At 46.1% G+C, this 20,000-nt stretch overlaps 1 protein-coding gene across 5 annotated transcripts in view; it reads left to right on the top strand.

The window, feature by feature from the left end:
- LOC135111233 (uncharacterized) overlaps positions 1 to 20,000 on the top strand; it is a 138,468-nt gene that overhangs the window by 53,003 nt on the left and 65,465 nt on the right. For 3 of the 5 annotated variants that reach the window (XM_064024389.1, XM_064024390.1, XM_064024391.1), the window contains exons 4-5: positions 13,182 to 13,241; positions 13,523 to 13,785. In XM_064024389.1, the coding sequence (XP_063880459.1) occupies positions 13,759 to 13,785 (27 nt within the window). In that variant the 5' untranslated portion in view covers positions 13,182 to 13,241; positions 13,523 to 13,758. Of the gene's footprint in view, positions 1 to 13,181; positions 13,242 to 13,522; positions 14,654 to 20,000 lie in introns of those variants that run through there. The other 2 variants (XR_010273636.1, XR_010273635.1) reach the window with 1 other exon arrangement.

Raw genomic sequence — 20,000 nt, forward strand, 5'->3', positions numbered from 1 at the left:
TGCAGCAGTTAGCACCACCACCATCACCACTTGTCACCACTCTCATTATCACCACCACTATCACCGGCAGCACCACCACTGTAACATCAACACCATCACTCCCGCCAGATTTCTGTCACCTGCACTATCATCACCACCACCACCACCACTGTCAACACCTGTCCTATCAACACCATCATCGTAACTAACAACACCGCAATCGTACACCACCACCACTACCACCACCACCACCACCACCAGAAGAAGAACAAGAACAAAAACAAGAACAAGATCAAGAAGAAAAAGAACAACAACAACAACAACAACAACAACAACAACAACAACTCAAGTAGCACTATAATGTATCCACAAACAAACTAACAAGGTTAAGAGGAGGAGGAGGAGGAGGAGACAGATAGAAGAAGAGCGTGAGGAGGAGAAGAAGAGGTGGAGGAGAGAAGATAGAAGAGAAGAAGGAGAAGGAAGAGGAGGCAAATTAGAAGAATGAAGAGGAAGAGGAGGAGGAGGACTAGATAGGAGAGAAAAGTAAACGAAGAAGAAGAATAAGAATAAGAATAAGAAGAAGAAGAAGAAGAAAATACTTACAAAACAACACAAAAACGATCAAAAACAGAGAGAGAGAGAGAGAGAGAGAGAGAGAGAGAGAGAGAGAGAGAGAGAGAGTTGTTGACGTCGAGGACAGAGTGGCTGGGTAGTCAGTCGGTCAAGCACCCAATTGATATTCCGAGAGACGCAGCGCTAGTGGGGGGCGAGGGAGAGAGAGAGAGGGAGAGCGAGAGGGGGGTGCAGAGGGAGAGAGATGGTGGGGGCCGAGACTCATCATGTGGGAGAGAGGGAGAGAGGGGGAGATGGGGAGAGGGAGACTGGAATTGGGGGTGAGAGAAGGAGAGGGAAGGAGAGAGAGAGGCAAGAGTTGAAGTGTTATGAGAGAGAGAGAGAGAGAGAGAGAGAGAGAGAGAGAGAGAGAGAGAGAGAGAGAGAGAGAGAGAGAGAGAGAGAGAGAGAGATAATGTAATTAATATATGAATGAATCACTTTCTAACCAAATAAATAATGATAATCCTACATTTTCCTTCACCTCATCTTCGTCATCTACCTCCATCTCCATCTTTCCCTAATTAAACTTGCTTCCCTTTCGCTTCCTTTCCTTACGTGACGACCCAACAGTAAACATTTCCATTCATACTTCGAGGTGACCAATCCTCTTCCTTCTCTCCGCTTCATTGCTGCTTCACTCATTCCTTCACTGCACTTAACATCTAACCTAACTCACAACTTTCCTGTCACTTATTCACCTTCATCTACATTACAATTCTCCTCTCCTTCTTCTTCTTCCTCCTCCTCCTCCTCCTCCTCCTCCTCCTCCTCCTCCTCCTCCTCCTCCTCCTCCATCTCCATCTCCTGGGTTCACTTTTAATTTTGTTGAATGTAACCAATGAATTCTGTTTATACAAGTCTCTCTCTCTCTCTCTCTCTCTCTCTCTCTCTCTCTCTCTCTCTCTCTCTCTCTCTCTCTCTCTCTCTCTCTGTCAGGGAAAACGAGATTATTTTTTTATTTTTTACTACAACTCTCCCTCTCCCTCTCTCTTTCTCTCTCCCTCTCCCTCTCCCTCTCACTCTCCCACTCCCTTTCCCTCCCCCTCCAAAAAAGGCACTGAGTAATGGATTTCAGGCTATTTTTACTCTCTAGGCCGTAGGCTGGCAGTCAAAGGAACTGGTTTGGGTAGGCCTACTGATCTGTATGTATGAGTGTTCGAGTACGTGGGGGTATGGCTACGGTGGAGGTTGTGGCAGGTAAAGTTGTGAGGTACGTGGGGTTAGTATGTTTGAGGTTGGGTTGGGTTGGGTTGGGTTAGGTTAGGTTAGGTTGGGTTAGGTTAGGTTAGGTTAGGTTAGGTTAGGTTTGGTTGGGTTAGGTTAGGTTGGGTTAGGTTAGGTTGGGTTAGGTTAGGTTAGGTTGGGTTAGGTTTGGTTGGGTTAGGTTAGGTTGGGTTAGGTTAGGTTAGGTTTGGTTGGGTTAGGTTAGGTTGGGTTAGGTTGGGTTAGGTTAGGTTAGGTTAGGTTGGGTTGGGTTAGGTTGGGTTGGGTTAGGTTGGGTTAGGTTAGGTTGGGTTAGGTTAGGTTAGGTTAGGTTGGGTTAGGTTAGGTTAGGTTAGGTTAGGTTAGGTTGGGTTAGGTTAGGCTGTGGTTTGGTTAGGTTAGGTAGTGTAACCTTTCCTTCTTCTACGGGGATGTGGTGAAAAAGTTGCAGGAGAGTTGAGGTCATGGCCAGAAGTCTAGTAACCTTCTGTACTCCCAGTATATTTTGTGTCCCCCTTCAGTCTTCTGCTAATCTCCTGACAGTAGTAACAAAAACTGACAATTAACAGAGTATCAGCGGATCAGAGGAGTAAAGACTGAGAAAACACACTTAACACAGTAGAGGCGATTGCTTTATGCTTCTCGACCAAGATTATGTATGTTAAGCTAGATATGTTGTCAGTACATAGAGAACAAGTCTGGTAGATTAGACCAAAGAAGTGTTGATGGTATTTCCCCGTCGTTATGAAGCTATGATAGTTACAGTTATATAAAAAGGTTACAATTAAGAGAATAACTCATCTTTGTATTGTCGTGGGAAAAAAATAACTACCTTCCCAGTGAAACGAGATTGAGTTACGTGGAAGATTGGCTTGAGAATCTTCATAGCTCATTTATTTTTGTTTGTGTAGGAGTGTTGAGTGATTCTGACCAAGGTTATAAAGTAAGCTGTATGGAAATGTTTCTACGGTACGAGGCAGAAGAGAGTGGGAAAGAGCGAGTGAGGCTTGTCAGGTGGAGGATTATGCTTTGTAATGCAAAAGAACACGCACAACGGTGATTTTCATTACGCCGCTAGGAAAGGGAATGTTAAGTTTAGCTGTGTTAGGTAGCGAAGTACAGCAAGGGTTGTTTTATGCAGTACATGCAGTGTGTGTGGGGGTAAGATAATGTCAAGTGTTGTTTACATTTTCTGTGCCCTTCTGGCTTATCTCTTTATGCACTGGAATGCTCTTGGTGTTGTTATAGGGAATTTTAGTTTGTTATGCAAGGATTCTCTCTCTCTCTCTCTCTCTCTCTCTCTCTCTCTCTCTCTCTCTCTCTCTCTCTCTCTCTCTCTCTCAAACACACACACACACACGCTCCACCAATAGTAGCCCTCCGAACACTGAAGGCACGGGCTCCACCAGTAGCAGCCCTCCGAACACTGAAGGCACGGGCTCCACCAATAGCAGGCCTCCCAAAACTCCAGGCACCAGCTTGGAGTTAGTCTGTGGAGCCAAGAGAGCATAAGTACTTAGTCCAAAGAGTGTCTTACAGATACAATAGAGGGGGTAGTCTATGGAAGCCGGCAAGCTCACTGCATGCTAAATATTGGCTATGAGTACTTGCCCTAGAAAGTGCCTTGGAGATACAATAGAAATGCCAACCAATATGAGTCTCGCGGAAAAACTGCGCTTCAGTGTACGCGTCCCCTCTAGCAGGAGGGTGACGGCCGTGCACTTGGTGGTGGAGACGCTGCACACCTGGTGCTGCTGTCTCGTGAGGAAGCGCTCCACGCCCATCGTGACCATCTTTCTTGACCCTGAACGGCAGCGGAAAACTCATGGCGCCGTTGAGGAGTTTTCTGACTGCCGATTCACCGTCAACACAAAGATGATAGAACAACTGAATCAGCGTAGCTTCGTCAAGATGAAGGTTAAGAATCGCAACAAGACCGTTCTGAAGTATTACATTGACGCAAAGAGTCTTATCGAGGTTTTGCAGAATCACGGCAAGTTTAGTAGTCTTCACATCACCTTGAATGCATTTGAGACACCTACAGCGAGCACAGTAGAAATTGCCGGCGAGAAACTCGAGCTTGCTGCTCCTGCGGCCAAGAGGGAACACCCCAGGCACGCCAGCAAGTCTGGAGGCAGTGTTAGCGGGAAAAGCAGTGGACGAGGGCCAGAGAATAGCACGCTAAGGAGACGGCAACGAGGGGAGAGCCTTACTCCCTCCATAAGCCCCAAGTACCAGGCGTCGCCAGGCCAGTACGAGGTGAGAGTGATCGTGTGGAGCGTGGCTGAAATAAGTCGACTCACCGCTAAGGAAATATTCCCGGATGTGTATTTCAAAGTGAGAATGAGCAAGCCCCGCGGTGAATGGCGCCTCACTGACGTTCACTACAACTGCGTGAAGAGGCAGGCCTTCTTCAATTATAGATTAGTATTGCCCTCCTTCTCGTACCCCGCCCCGCCCCGCAGAGTGGGCCTCTTCAGACGCAAGAAAATTTCTCCCCCAACGCTGGAAGTCGTTATGATGGACAGAGACGAACACACAGGCGACGACTACATGGGGCGGATAAAGCTCAACTTGGAAGACGTGTGTACTCCCGACGACCTGGAGAGCTGCGGCATGAACACACTGACCAACAAGCGCGTGAATCTGTTCGACGCGTCTGCCGTGCAGCCTTTTAGGGACAGCAAGGCCGTGTTCCCGCGGGAGCTCACCGGTTACTGGCCCACCACGATGAAAAGCAAAATTTCAATGAAGTGCAAACGAGGTCAGACAGGGAGCGTCCTGATGACTGTTCAGCTCCTGTCGGCGCAGGAGGCGGCCGAGCGCCCGGTCGTGCAGGGCAACCGTTTACATCCGCTCAACCGCTACCCGACGCTGCCAAAGCCCAAGAGGAAACATGGAAAGATTGGGAACCTTATTGTTTTCGGCTTCCTTGAAAAAATCGAGCAGGTTCTCGATCATTTTTTCCACATTCCGAGTCTTAAAGTAGCATTCTGGGTGACCCTTATATCCGGGATTCTGATTTACAAGTTTTCGAAGCTGACGACCAAGCAGCAAAAGATCCTTGCCCTACCAGTCGGTACATTTGTGTGCACAATCTTGATATGCAATTACATCATCGCCTGGATGCTTTAGAAGAAGGAGTCGGACTCTGAGAAGCCACAAGACCACAGCTCCTCACAGAAAACACGGCGACCACCGTTAAGACGACGCGTCCCGCGGGAAGGTCATTCAGTCAATCTGGAGAATTGCCTCTGTGGTCTAAAAGGGTGCCTTTAAATGAAAAGTGTAAACACTTTTTGTCTTACTTGGAGTGCGAAGAGTGTCGCCCCAAACTGGACGATAAACAATGCAAGCGGATCAAGAAAATGGAGGAGGAGGAGCGGAAGAGGCTGCAAAAGGAGAGGCGGAAGCGTGTGAAGGCTCTGAACGACGAGCTGCTCCAGGGAAAAAATAAGCCAGACAAGAGCGACAAGCCTCAGCGGAGCCCCAAGGTTCACTTTGACCTGGAGGGCCTGCCATTACCGATCAAAGACCGTGAATTACTCTTTCAAGAATACCAAGCCTGCAACTCAGGAATGTTGGAACAGTGGGCGAGTCGCCTGAAGGAGCTCAGAGGGAACGAACCAGCGTTAAAGGAGGAGCTGGGCAGCGTGGTCAATTCCGTGCAAAGAATACACCCTAACGGAAGGCCTCTAACACGCCGGGGACAACCAAAAGTGCCAGCTGCCAGACACGGCTGGGGCACGTTCTTCTGCGTGGTGCTTGCCTCCATGTTCGTCTTTGCCGTTCTGTCCTTACCCCGTCTGGTCTGAGAAATGGACTTCACCAACCACCACCTGTTCACCTCTGCAGGAGATGAAGGATTCTGAAGAGAAGGAAGAAGAGACTGAGAAGAGCGAGACTCAGGAGCGCGGAGATACTCAGGTGAAGCCAAGGAGGAGAAAGTGGTTGAGCAGGCGGAGAAAAAGGGAGGCTGAGAAGAGAGAAGAGGAGGTGAAGCAGGACGAGAATGACCAAGAATGCCAACACACTCAGCAGGAGAGGAACACCAAGTAGCGGAAGAGGCAGCTCAGAGCCAGGCTCGGCAGAACCACTAGGCTCGGCAGCACCGCCAGGCTCGGCAGGACCACTAGGCTTGGCAGGACCACTAGGCTCGGCAGCACCGCCAGGCTCGGCAGGACCACTAGGCTTGGCAGGACCACTAGGCTCGGCAGCACTGCCAGGCTCGGCAGGACCACTAGGCTTGGCAGGTCCACTAGGCTCGGCAGCACTGCTAGGCTCGGCAGGACCACTAGGCTTGGCAGGACCACTAGGCTCGGCAGCACCGCCAGGCTCGGCAGGACCACTAGGCTCGGCAGCACCGCCAGGCTCGGCAGGACCACTAGGCTCGGCAGCACCGCCAGGCTCGGCAGGACACTAGGCTTGGCAGGACCACTAGGCTCGGCAGCACCGCCAGGCTCGGCAGGACACTAGGCTTGGCAGGACCACTAGGCTCGACAGCACTGCTAGGCTCGGCAGGACTACTAGGCTCGGCAGCACCGCCAGGCTTGGCAGGACCACTAGGCTTGGCAGGACCACTAGGCTCGGCAGCACTGCTAGGCTCGGCAGGACCACTAGGCTCGGCAGCACCGCCAGGCTTGGCAGGACCACTAGGCTTGGCAGGACCACTAGGCTCGGCAGCACCGCCAGGCTCGGCAGGACACTAGGCTTGGCAGGACCACTAGGCTCGGCAGCACCGCCAGGCTCGGCAGGACACTAGGCTTGGCAGGACCACTAGGCTCGGCAGCACCGCCAGGCTCGGCAGGACACTAGGCTTGGCAGGACCACTAGGCTCGGCAGCACCGCCAGGCTCGGCAGGACACTAGGCTTGGCAGGACCACTAGGCTCGGCAGCACCGCCAGGCTCGGCAGGACACTAGGCTTGGCAGGACCACTAGGCTCGGCAGCACCGCCAGGCTCGGCAGGACACTAGGCTTGGCAGGACCACTAGGCTCGGCAGCACCGCCAGGCTCGGCAGGACACTAGGCTTGGCAGGACCACTAGGCTCGGCAGCACTGCTAGGCTCGGCAGGACTACTAGGCTCGGCAGCACCGCCAGGCTTGGCAGGACCACTAGGCTTGGCAGGACCACTAGGCTCGGCAGCACCGCCAGGCTTGGCAGGACCACTAGGCTTGGCAGGACCACTAGGCTCGGCAGCACCGCCAGGCTTGGCAGGACCACTAGGCTTGGCAGGACCACTAGGCTCGGCAGCACTGCTAGGCTCGGCAGGACCACTAGGCTCGGCAGCACTGTCAGGCTTGGCAGGACCACTAGGCTTGGCAGGACCACCAGGCTCGGCAGCACCGCCAGGCTCGGCAGGACCACTAGGCTCGGCAGCACTGCCAGGCTTGGCAGGACCACTAGGCTTGGCGGGACCACTAGGCTCGGCAGCACTGCTAGGCTCGGCAGGACCACCAGGCTCGGCAGCACCGCCAGGCTCGGCAGGACCACTAGGCTCGGCAGCCACCACTGAGCGTCACCACTCCTGCCTCGCAGCCACTCGCTGTCTTGCAGCCACCACTGAGCGGCGCCACTCTGCCCCGCAGATGCTCCTGCCTTGTAGCCTCTTGCTGTCTCGTAGCCACCACTGAGCGGCGCCACTCCTGTCTCGCAGCCTCTTGCTATCTCGCAGCCACCACTTAGCGGCGCCACTCGCTGCCTCGCAGCCACTCGCTGTCTCACAGCCACCACTGAGCGGCGCCACTCCTGCCTTGCAGCCTCTTGCTGTCTCGTAGCCACCACTGAGCGGCGCCACTCCTGCCTTGTAGCCTCTTGCTGTCTCGCAGCCACCACTGAGCGGCGCCTCTCCTGCCTTGCAGCCTCTTGCTGTCTCGTAGCCATCACTGAGCGGTGCTATTCCTGCCTTGCAGCCTCTCGCTGTCTCGTAGCCTCCACTGAGCGGTGCCACTCCTGCCTTGCAGCCTCTTGCTGTCTCGTAACCTCCACTGAGCGGTGTCACTCCTGCCTTGCAGCCTCTTGCTGTCTCGTAACCTCCACTGAGCGGTGCCACTCCTGCCTTGCAGCCTCTTGCTGTCTCGTAACCTCCACTGAGCGGTGCCACTCCTGCCTTGCAGCCTCTTGCTGTCTCGTAACCTCCACTGAGCGGTGCCACTCCTGCCTTGCAGCCTCTTGCTGTCTCGTAGCCACCACTGAGCGGCGCCACTCCTGCCTTGCAGCCTCTTGCTGTCTCGTAGCCACCACTGAGCGGCGCCACTCCTGCCTTGCAGCCTCTTGCTGTCTCGTAGCCACCACTGAGCGGCGCCACTCCTGCCTTGCAGCTTCTTGGTGCCTCGTAGCCACCACTGAGCGGCACCACTCCTGCCTTGCAGCCTCTTGCTGTCTCATAGCCACCACTGAGCGGCGCCACTCCTGCCTTGCAGCTTCTTGGTGCCTCGTAGCCACCACTGAGCGGTGCCGCTCCTACTTTGCAGCCTCTTGGTGTTTCGTAGCCACCACTGAGCGGTGCCATTCCTGCCTCGCAGCCGTTCGCTGTCTCACAGCCACCACTGACCGGTGCCACTTACTGCCTCGCAGCTGCTCCTGACTCGCAGCCACTTGCTGCTTCACAGCCAGCACTGAGGGGCGTCATTCACTGCTTTGTAGCCACCATTAGAGCGACGCCACTCGCTGTTTCGTAGCCACTCCTGCCTCGCCTGCACTCGCTACCTCGCAGCCACTCAACAATTACAGATTTAAGGAAACAAACATTAATATAATAAAAAAAAAGTTGAATAAGAAAGTGAAAAAGTAAAAAGCTAGAAAAATCCACAGGAATGCTTAATTTATAAGGGACAGGTTTATGCTGTCTGGGTATAAAAGCAGGGAGTCTATATGTTAAGGAAGAGATCATCGATCAATACAAAAGTAACAAAATTGCAAGAGAGAGAGAAAAAAAAAAAAAACTAATAGATTAAGACTATGCATAGTTGTTACAAGGTTACCTGGGATATAGTTGCTGTTTATAACACTATAAGATTAATGAATTAGTTAGATGTCATAAATCTAAATAAAAAAAAATAGATAAATAAAACTGCAAAACAAACAAAACAATTAGTGAATAGAAGAAGATTACGCTTAGCTGTTGTTAACTTTTGCAATTTTTCGTGATTGTTGATACCAAAGGTGCCAGTGCCGCTGATTGGTGGCACTCACTGAATGAAACACCACAAGTGTAACAAAACAGAATGAAAGGCTTTAGTGAAGAGGCAAATGTTTGTGATGTTGGTGATTCTGGTGAGAGAGAGAGAGAGAGAGAGAGAGAGAGAGAGAGAGAGAGAGAGAGAGAGAGAGAGAGAGAGAGAGAGAGAGAGAAATTGTTGTGATGGATTGAATTGTGTTTTACTGAATATTGTCTGCCTCTCATAGTACAACAACAATAACAACAACAACACAAACAACAACGAAATAAACAAGTAAACAAGAAACTCACATTCTTTCTTGCATTCATCCCTCTCCGTCTATTAAATCTCAGTGGTAAAGATGAACGATGTTGAATATTAGCGAGTGATAAATTCCTGTCTTATGGGGGAGAGAGAGAGAGAGAGAGAGAGAGAGAGAGAGAGAGAGAGAGAGAGAGAGAGAGAGAGAGAGGGAATGGGCGAAAGGGGAAGTGGTGAACACCCTCTTGAGTAATTGGGTCGATTCATGAGCTGGGATTAGGAAGGCTGTGGTAGGGAGGTTAAACGTGTGTGTGTGTGTGTGTGTGTGTGTGTGTGTGTGTGTGTGTGTGTCACTGGAGGGTAAGGGATGAGAGAGAGAGAGAGAGAGAGAGAGAGAGAGAGAGAGAGAGAGAGAGAGAGAGAGAGATTGTTGTTGTTGTTTTTGCTTTTTTTTGTTTATCCTGTTACTCTTCTCGCTGTTGTTGTTGTTGTTGTTGTTGTTGTTGTTAAGTTTATTTTTGTTGTTCTTGTTTTTGTTTTTAGTGTTATTATCGTCATAATTATTATTACTATTATCATTATTATTAATAGTAGTAGTAGTAGTAGTAGTAGTAGTAGTAGTAGTAGTTGTAGTAACCTTAATAGTAGTAGTCGTAGTATTATTATTATTAGTAGTATGTGTTATAGTAATAACCGTTCATGTTGCCTTTCTCTCTCTCTCTCTCTCTCTCTCTCTCTCTCTCTCTCTCTCTCTCTCTCTCTCTCTCTCTCTCTCTCTCTCTCTCTCTCTCTCTCTCTCTCTCTCTCTCTGTCATTTACATATATGACCGGAAAAAATAAATATTTATCTCTACAAATATTCTTCCGGTACCCTTACCCTCCCTCACCCTTCCCTCCCACCCTCCCTTCCTCCTTCCCTCCCACCCTCCCTTCCTCCTGCCCTTCTCTCCCTCCCTCCCTTTCCTCTTTTACTACCTACCTTTCCTCTCTCCCTTGTCACAATTTACCTCCTTTCCTCTCATTCCCTCTTCCCTCCCCTTCCTCTCCCTCTCTCCATCCCTCCTTCCGTCCCTCGTCCCGCATGCATGTACACACACACACACACACACACACACACACACACACACACACACACAGCTATAATTAGTGATGTGGGTCTGCAATTATGAGAGAGAGAGAGAGAGAGAGAGAGAGAGAGAGAGAGAGAGAGAGAGAGAGAGAGAGAGAGAGAGAGATATATGAGGGGAAAAGAAGACACATGATCGATAGTGACGTGATTGTGATGGTGGTGATGGTGGTGGTGATGGTGGTGGTGATAGGGGTATAGTGATGGTGGTGGTAGTGGTGGTGATTGCAATGGTGGCATGTAGTGGTGATGGTAATGAGGATTTTGTGATGTGGTGTTGCATCTAATGGTGATGATACACGTGTTAGTGGTGATGATGATGTTTCATTTGTGTATTGTGATGGTGATGACAATGGTGGTGAGCTTTGATGTTGTTCACAAATAGCCGTGGTGAACATGTGGTTGTGGTGGTGGCAGTTGTGATGGTAGTGATAGATGCACTGTGTCCTTTTGTAATGGTGATAATGGTGATGCGGTGATGTGATGCAGTGGTATAGATAATTCAGCAACGTTATTTATTTTTTCTCCCTTTTTCAACCTCTGTACACGCGTGAAGACTTTGGTTATGGCACTAATGATGATGATGGTGATGATGATGATGATGATGGATCGTTGTGGTGAAGCGATCAGTAACTACCTGATTGAAACATTTCGCTCTCTTCCCGCGAATATTTCCATATACCACTCTTGTACTACCTTCAAAAGGATCTAATTGAAGTGACACGGATTTTTAAGACACTTTTTACGGCTCTGGTGACAGATTAACAACATTTCTACATTATCATAAGGAGAAGCACTCTTGAGAACCCGTTAAATAATCTCTATAGCCTTTGAAAACAGTCTTAGCGAGAGAATGAAGCAAAAACAACAAACTAACCGCACTGTCACTACAAACACGTCTTCCCTCTCATTAACTAACAAATGGCCATGACTGCAGCTTATTACACACATTTTCCTAACTATACGTCCCTGCGTAAGGCGTGTACCAGCTTCTATCTTATGATATGCCTGCCTCGCCCCTCTAAAGGCAGTCAGTATATCCGACCAACGCCCAATACCTGCTTCTCTTCCAGCCCCACTCCTCTCCTCTCCTCTCCTCGGTACATTCTCTCACGCGCAGTACAAGCATTAAGCCATTCATCCCTACGTCCTTCATTGCCACTCTATACAGGTGTCCGTGGTCTCTCTCTCTCTCTCTCTCTCTCTCTCTCTCTCTCTCTCTCTCTCTCTCTCTCTCTCTCTCTCTCTCTAGCCTGACGTATTCCTAGCTCTGTCGTGTTCTTTAGCGTCCCGGCTGCTTTGAGAGAGAGAGAGAGAGAGAGAGAGAGAGAGAGAGAGAGAGAGAGAGAGAGAGAGAGAGAGAGAGAGAGAGAAGGGGGGTTAAGCGTTTCAGAATGCAGGTTTATATTAAGTTACACGAATTTTTATGAGTGTATTAGGTTCTACTGACAAATTAACAAGATTTCTACGTTATTAACAAGATAAACACTCTTGAGAACCCCGCAACTCATCTCTGTGGCCTTTGACAATAGTCGTGGTAAGAAACGGAGAGAGCAAAGCGTGTCCGAATACGGGTCTAATTTAGTATCCCCTTTAAAAATCGACAGAAAATGGACAGAACACGATCGTTTCCGCGGATCATTAGCCCATGTACCGCCTCTTCTCCGCCTGACTGAAACTGAACCTCATTCCGTTTTCTGTAACATTTCAGCAAGCGCCTTTACTAAACATTGGGAGCGTATTTTGCCCGTTGGGAAAGCATGTTAATACTGTGAGGGTAGTTGTAATAGTGGTAGTAGTAGTAGTAGTAGTAGTAGTAGTAGTGGTGGTGGTGGCAGTAGTAGTAGTGGTATAGTTGTAGTTGTGGTGGTGCTGATAGTAGAAGTAATAGTATTAGTAGTAGTAGTAGACAAACCAACTATACAACATTAAAACAACAAAGAACACAATTATTATCATTATTATCATTATTATTATTATATTATTATTATTATTATTATTATTATTATTATTATTATTATTATTATTATTACCGCAACCAACACTCACACTTCAAGATTCTCGGCTCGTCCCTGCAAAAAAAGAGGCGCCAGAGAGGGAGCCCAGAGTGGGGGCGTGGGAACCTCTCTCTTGCGAACTTTATATTCCAGGGAAAGTTTTCAGTTTCTTGCGGTCTTCGTGTGTGTGTGTGTGTGTGTGTGTGTGTGTGTTTGTGAAAGTAATTGAATATATAAATAACTAAATCGGAAAATAAGAAAGCAAAGACCGATAATTATTAGTTTGATACCAACAACAGTAACAACAACAACAACAACAGCAACAACAACAAACAACAACATCAACAATAACGAAACTGTCTTCATGATACTTCCCTTCCCTCATCTCTCTCTCTCTCTCTCTCTCTCTCTCTCTCTCTCTCTCTCTCTCTCTCTCTCTCTCTCTCTCTCTCTCTCTCTCTCTCTCTGGTACTAAAGAAAAATAAATACCATCACCAAAATAAAATAAAATAAAAATACTGATATCTTAGCTTATAGAAAATTAACATTGAAGAAAACACAGTGTAATATGATAACCAGGCTCTGCTCCTACACACACACACACACACACACACACACACACACACACACACACACACACACACACACACACACACAACGGTCTTCCCAGCCTGCGCCTCACCTCACCTCACCTGGAATGGGTTTCTTTACCTTTGTGTCGAGTCCGCTCAGCTGTATCCCCTCGGCCAGCCACACACCTCCGGCACCAACTTTTACCTGTATCTCGATTTTTTAAAGGGTATTCCTACATGATCATTTGGTTCTCTCTCTCTTACAGGTGTGTGCTGAGCTGAGTGTTCCGTAAAGAGGCGCAGCTTGTACGAGTAACGCCACACGGGTGAGTCAAAGGGCAGTATTCTTAAACACTTCTACGCTTCACCTCTCCTACATTTATAAGGCTCTACTAGATGAAATTACACGGGGTTTTAATGTGTTTTTATGGTTCCAGTGAGAGGTCAACGAGATTTCTACACTATTAACAAAAGAAACACACTTGAGAACCCGGGTAATCATCTCTGTGGTCTTTGTAAATAGTCTTGGTTTGAGATAGCGAGCAAAGTGCTTGTGATTACGGACCGTAATGACAAGTCGAGTAATGCACGCCACTTACTTCCACAGTGTTGCGTGTCTGTCATCACCCTGGTGGAGTACAATGATCTGTCGAGGCTCCGTCAGTTAGCAGTTTTTGTTTTGGCTGCCATTGGGTCAGGATAAGTCGTGTGACAATCCCTGTGTGAACGTAACGCTGAGGTCTTAATGTCGCGTCCCTCCGCCTCTCTGCGCCGTCTGAAGGAACACGGTACAACTCTATACATCACAATGCATCACCTTCCACACGTCATCCCAGAGACAAGATGTACAGCCACACTCCTCCCTCACCCGTAAACCATCATGATTTCTTGCCAGCTCCATGGATGCTTCTAAATTATAATATATATGATGGATAATGATAGATGTTGCAGACACTCGGGCCTTGGTGTGTGGAGATGGCTGCTGCTGCTGCTGCTGCTGCTGCTGCTTCAAAGTGTACTTACCTGAGCGTGGAAATGGATTAGTTTCGTTACTTGTCTCGACTTTCTCTGCGCCAACGCCCCGCCGTCTCTCTCTCTCTCTCTCTCTCTCTCTCTCTCTCTCTCTCTCTCTCTCTCTCTCTCTCTCTCTCTCTCTCTCTCCTGCCCGGTTGTTTGGTTTATTTTATCCCACAACTTTTTGCCTCGCTGTCTTTCTCGGGTGATGTGTGAGAGAGGATTTGTTTATCTCTATTTAATGTCCCTGTAATACTTCAAACTTTGCTGGTGTGACGTATATCATGCACGTGGGGAAATTTATATATAGCTGTCTCGTATTTGTATGTTTATAAGTAAGAATCTATCTATTTTGGTTCCTGTAATACCTCTGCTTTGAATTTGAATGATGTTACGTTGTATATCATGCCCCAGGAAAATAATATATAGAGAGGTGACGAGCATCTTCCTCCTCGCTGGCTCGTATTTGTAAGGTAATAAGTGAGAATGTTTATATTTTGGTTCTTGTAATGTCTACCTTGAATTTTGCTGCTTAAGTTTGTAATCATCCACAGAAAAAAAAAAAATCGTGCAAGAGCGACAAGATGATTAACTTTTTTGTGTCGTGTTTTTGTGATAATTATGATTGACAGTGTATATATTTTGGTTATGTAATATCTGCTATAAATTTCACCGTTTAAATTTGTAATCATGCACAGGAAAATAAAATGTAAGAGCTGTGTAACGTGACAAGACACATACTTCCCACTGTCCCAAAATTGTATATTAAAAACGAAAAGGAAAGAGAGAAAAATTTGAAAAAAAAAATGAGAAACAATATGAAAATGTGAGAAAATCTGAATGACTAGCTAAGAAAATGCGTATTTTTGTACCTGTGATATCGACCTTAATCCTTTCACTGCCTCGATCACCCTTCGATTATCTTCCCAACACTGTAAGAATAATTTCCGTAGAGACTTTGAGAGAAAACGGAGAAAGCAAGGTGAATTTGATCTGTTTTTACACTACGAAAAATATTTATGAGAGGTTACCGCAGAAAGAGCGTCGAACAAGTTGTATAGAGGTATAGAGAAGAAAAATTTGTTTGGCCGTGAAAGATTAAAGTATTTTCCGTTTTCTGTGTCGGTAAAAATAATATGTAGTGAGGAGACAGCCACCTCCCTTCCTTCCTTTCTTCCTGCGTGTGTTAAAATTTCCTGTGTCTGCGTCTTTAAATTTCTTCCTGTGTCTGCTGACGTGTGTTCATTGGCTGATCTAATACCTTACTTAACTGTGCGTCTTAAGTGTGCGTCTTTGATCCACGAAGATAGACAAATAAAAGAAAGAAGTGAATGCAAAATAAAAGAGTGAATAAATAAATAAAATAAAAATGCAGGACAGTGAATAGACAAACAAGTAGTTGGGTAAATGATAAACAGCTGAGCATCATGAGAATAATAGTGTTTGTTTATTATTATTATTATTATTATTATTATTATTATTATTATTATTATTATTATTATTATTATTACTATTACTATTACTACTACTACTACTACTACTACTACTACTACTACTACTACTACTACTACTACTACTACTACTACTACTACTACTACTGTGCGCGAAACCGGACAGGGACAGACACAAACACACACACACACACACACACACACACACACACACACACACACACACACACACACACACACACACACACACACACACACACACACACACACACACACACACACACACACACACCGAGAATGAACCCAATATTTTGCTGCTCCCGAAAAAAAAAAATAAATAAATAAATAAAAAAAAAAAAAACAGAATCCAGATTTATACATGCTTGGTCCTGTACACTCACCTGCATTGCATTAATATTACTCATCAAACGTTCACTCGGTCAGCTTTCCTGTGAACGAGAAAGAAGATTCTTGTCACCTGAGCGCCAAATGTTGATCTAAGTCTTGTTCCGTTCATTATTATTTACGTTTTTTCGTGCTTTTAAGATTCTAGTTCTTCGATAGCACTCATTTGTCAAGCCCTTCATTGTGACTCTCATCGCGGTGATGGTGGTGATGGCTGGGCTTGTGTGTCTCTGTGTGTGTGTGTGTGTGTGTGTGTGTGTGTGTAAGAGAGAAGGCATATACGTGGCCACAACTATTTTTCAAGGGCACAGAGATGATTAGCCGGGTTCTGAAGATTGTTCCTCCTGTTCATAATGCAGAAATCTTGTTAATCTGTCACCGGAACCTTAAAAACACTCTTAAGGACCGGTGCAACTGCAATTGGAACCTCTTCAACCTGCGGGCAGAAGTGTTTCAGAATACTGTTCTCATTTCTAGCCAAGTTCTGACAGACGTACAGCTATATTCGAAACAGGTAAATATATAAATCACTTCACCGCCACAGGAATGCAAAACACTTCCTTACTTCCCCGGCGAGTGACAGTTCGGGACAACACACTGTGCGGTCTCTCTCCAAAACCTTGCCACTCTCAAGCCCGTATTCTGAAGCGCTTTACTCTCTCACCACGGCTAATTTCAAAGATCACAGGGACGATTAGCTGGGTTCTAAAGACTATTCCTCCTGTTAGTAATGTAGAAGTGTTGTTAATCTGTCACTGGAGCCTTAAAAAAAACATCCTTAAAGACCCGTGTCACTTCAAATAGAGCCTTTGGAAAGTAGTGGAGGTGAGGCGCCCAGAAATGTTTGGGGTAGGATGCTCAGTTCAGTTGGCGGCGTCTCCCCGGCACTCCTGTTGCTGAAGTTCGCTGCAGGTCGTGCTATCTTGATGGGGGTGTATAATTAGTTCATTAAGCGGTAGTTCCTGCTTCTTAATTGACTGTGTGACTGCTGTGGCTTCTTCTCAGCTTAATCTAATGGTCTGTTGCAAATTCAGGTTCGTGAAGCAAGAAGAATGGAATGTTTAGTAAAGATTTCTATGCTTGTAGTGTAATTTTTGCTGAGTGAATCTATTGGTCTGGTGCAGATTAAAGTCACAATTTCTAAAGATAATTCGTGAAGCAAAAGAATTGAATGCTTAGTAAGGATTTTAATGCGTGTACTTCAGTATTCTGCTTTAGTGAATTCGCTGGCGGATAATCAAATAAAATAATAAGTCCTATGAAAAATTTAGATGATTCAGTACTTCAGTGTTTAATTAACTCATTGACAGCGTGTAGTTTAATAATTTTCGGCTTAGCACATTTGGTTAAAGATAATAATTTCTGCTTAGTAAATTTGCTGAAGGATACTCTGATAAAATAATAAATTTAATAAACATATTAGCGACTCAACAATTCAATATTTATACCCGACGTGATTCGAGGACCAGAGGAATGTGCTCAGATGGCGAAGGACACTTAAATAAAATGAAACTGAAGACTAAGTAATATATTAGGATGCTTAAGGACACTGAGATAAGTTAATAAGTGTCATAAACATTTAAATAACCCAGTACCTCAATATTTATAACCCCCACATGAATTGAGAACCAAGGGGAGTGTGCTCAGATGCCGTATGCTTAAGGCTGTCGTGTTCCCCTGATGGATGGCCTCTCTACTTATATTTGTGTTGTATTATGAGTGTTGTGGGTTTTTTTGTATACATAGCGACCTCTTCTCCTGAGTTTTAAAGGACAGCATTCTTGTTCCTGCTTATATTTGCCCTCGTCTCGTCATTCAGGGTTTTTATTTTATTTTATTGTTTATTTATTTATTTATTTATTATTTTTTTATTGATTTGTTTGTTCATCTTTTTTTTTGTTGTTGTTGTTGTTCGAAGTATTTGTTTATTTTATTTTATGTGATTTTATGTTTTCTTTTTTCGTCCTTTTTTTCTTCCTTTTCTTTCTTTTTTTTATGTTCATTTATTGGTTATTATTATTATTATTATTAGCTACATAGTTTCACTGATTTCGTTATTTCATTTATCCATTGATTTCTCACTACCTATTCAAAACCTTCATTAATTTCTACCTTACAATTTCTACCCTTCATACGTACACAAAACAACCAGCCCTGAGGAACACCACAACATCATTACATCACTACAACTGAAACCAAGGGAGGAATGAGACGAAGCAAGAGAAACAGAACAGGAAAACAGACGAGGCGTTCCCTGCCCTGCCCTGCCCTGCCCTGCCCTGCCTGCCCTGCCCTGCTCTGCCCTGCTCTGCCCTGCCCTAAGAACATAAGAACATAAGAAATAAGGGAAGCTGCAAGAAGCGACCAGGCTTACACGTGGCAGTCCCTGTATGCCCTACCACTCTGAAGGCGGATCTGAGCTCTTGAATTGATAGATATAGATAGTGCGTGTGGCTGCTGTGATACCAGTGATCGGACAGATTTGCTACTCGGCTAAATGGTTGGTGTACACTTGACAAATAGCAACAATCTCCTTCTGATCACCACGCGCGGCCTTCACACAGCCCTCCTCGGTAATAGAGTCCAGTGGGGAGAGCATGATTATATACTTAAGACCGTCCCGGATATTACTGATCGACCGCCCGTCCTGTTCCATGTGTAAGAGAGAGAGAGAGAGAGAGAGAGAGAGAGAGAGAGAGAGAGAGAGAGAGAGAGAGAGAGAGAGAGAGAGAGATTATTTGCACGGAATAAAAAGAATATTACTACTACTACTACTACTACTACTACTACTACTACTACTACTACTACTACTACTACTACTACTACCACTACTCCCACCTTTATATCATCAGTATTTACAACGATTGCATTTGAATTAATCTCACTAACCGCAGCTTGCATCGAAGTAGTGACGGCGGCGGCGGCGGTGGTGGTAATGCCAGTAGCAATAGTAATAGTAGTAGTAATAGCAATAGTATTGGTGGCAGTAGTAACATCACCACAACAAGCAACACGACCGCTAAAGAGACAAATCAAGTAAAGTTCTCGCTAACGTCAGGAACTGCAAAATAAAACTCACATGATAAATCTGATGCGGGGATCTGTATTAAAAGAAAAATGTGAGGCTTCTTTCACCGCGTTGAATTCATGCGCGGATAAACAGCGATACATATTGCTGGGTGTTGTGGTGCTGTGAGGTGAACAGTTCCACGTTCCCAGGGCGGGGTTTCGTACGCGGGTGTTTGTGAGGATGTGCAGGCGTGGGGCTAGCAGAGTTGTGGGCAGAGGAGCAGGAGGAGGAAGAGGTGGTGGAGGAAGAGGAGGAGGTGCTGATGGGAATCCGTAAAAAGGGAATAGGTTGGTCTGTTATCATTTTTGCAGGAGGAGGAGGAGGAGGAGGAGGAGGAGGAGGTGATACACAGGCATGCATAAAACCAATAGATAACTCAGGACATTTTTGCGTCAGGTTCTCTTCTTTTTAAAATCTTGGAAGAGGAAGGTTGGGGACATCAAAAAGCTGCGAAAAAGTCTTCTGTAAAAAAAAAAATAAATAAATAAATAAATTCTAAAAAAAAAATCAATCAAAAAAGTAGAATAGTAAGAAAAATAGAAAAGGTTGCTCAGTTTACATAGTTTCATTTGCTTATTTCTCTTTCATGCAAAAAAAAAAAAAAAAAGAAAGCCAACTGAGGTGCCAGTCCCTAAAAGAAGAAGCAAAAAAATATTACCTAAACCTGGAGATTAAGTGTCTTGAAACCTCCCTTAAAAAAAAAAAAAAGAAGAAGAAGAAGAAGAAGAAGAAGAAGAAGTAACAGGAAAGAGAAACAGAAACAGTTAGGGAATTCCGGAGTTTACCAGTGAGAGGAATAAATGACTGACAATACCAGTAAACCTTTCTATCGCGCCCTTTAACCCTTCTACAAGAGCACTGTGACTTCTACGCCGTTTACCAATACTCTATTACTCAGCCGGGGAGCAGGAAGGGTGTACATTAAAACCCCACTCGGCGCTGAATAGGTGACCACAGAATGCTTGGTTCCATAAATATCACCTCTGATGGTGGACCAGGGCGTGGGTGAATACAAATCGTGACTGCAAGGCGACCGTTAAGGCTTGGAGAGAGAGAGAGAGAGAGAGAGAGAGAGAGAGAGAGAGAGAGAGAGAGAGAGAGAGAGAGAGAGAGAGAGAGCAGTATACAGTTCACATCACTAAAAG

Source organism: Scylla paramamosain, chromosome 21 (genome assembly GCF_035594125.1).
Source record: "Scylla paramamosain isolate STU-SP2022 chromosome 21, ASM3559412v1, whole genome shotgun sequence".
Taxonomy (NCBI): domain Eukaryota; kingdom Metazoa; phylum Arthropoda; class Malacostraca; order Decapoda; family Portunidae; genus Scylla; species Scylla paramamosain.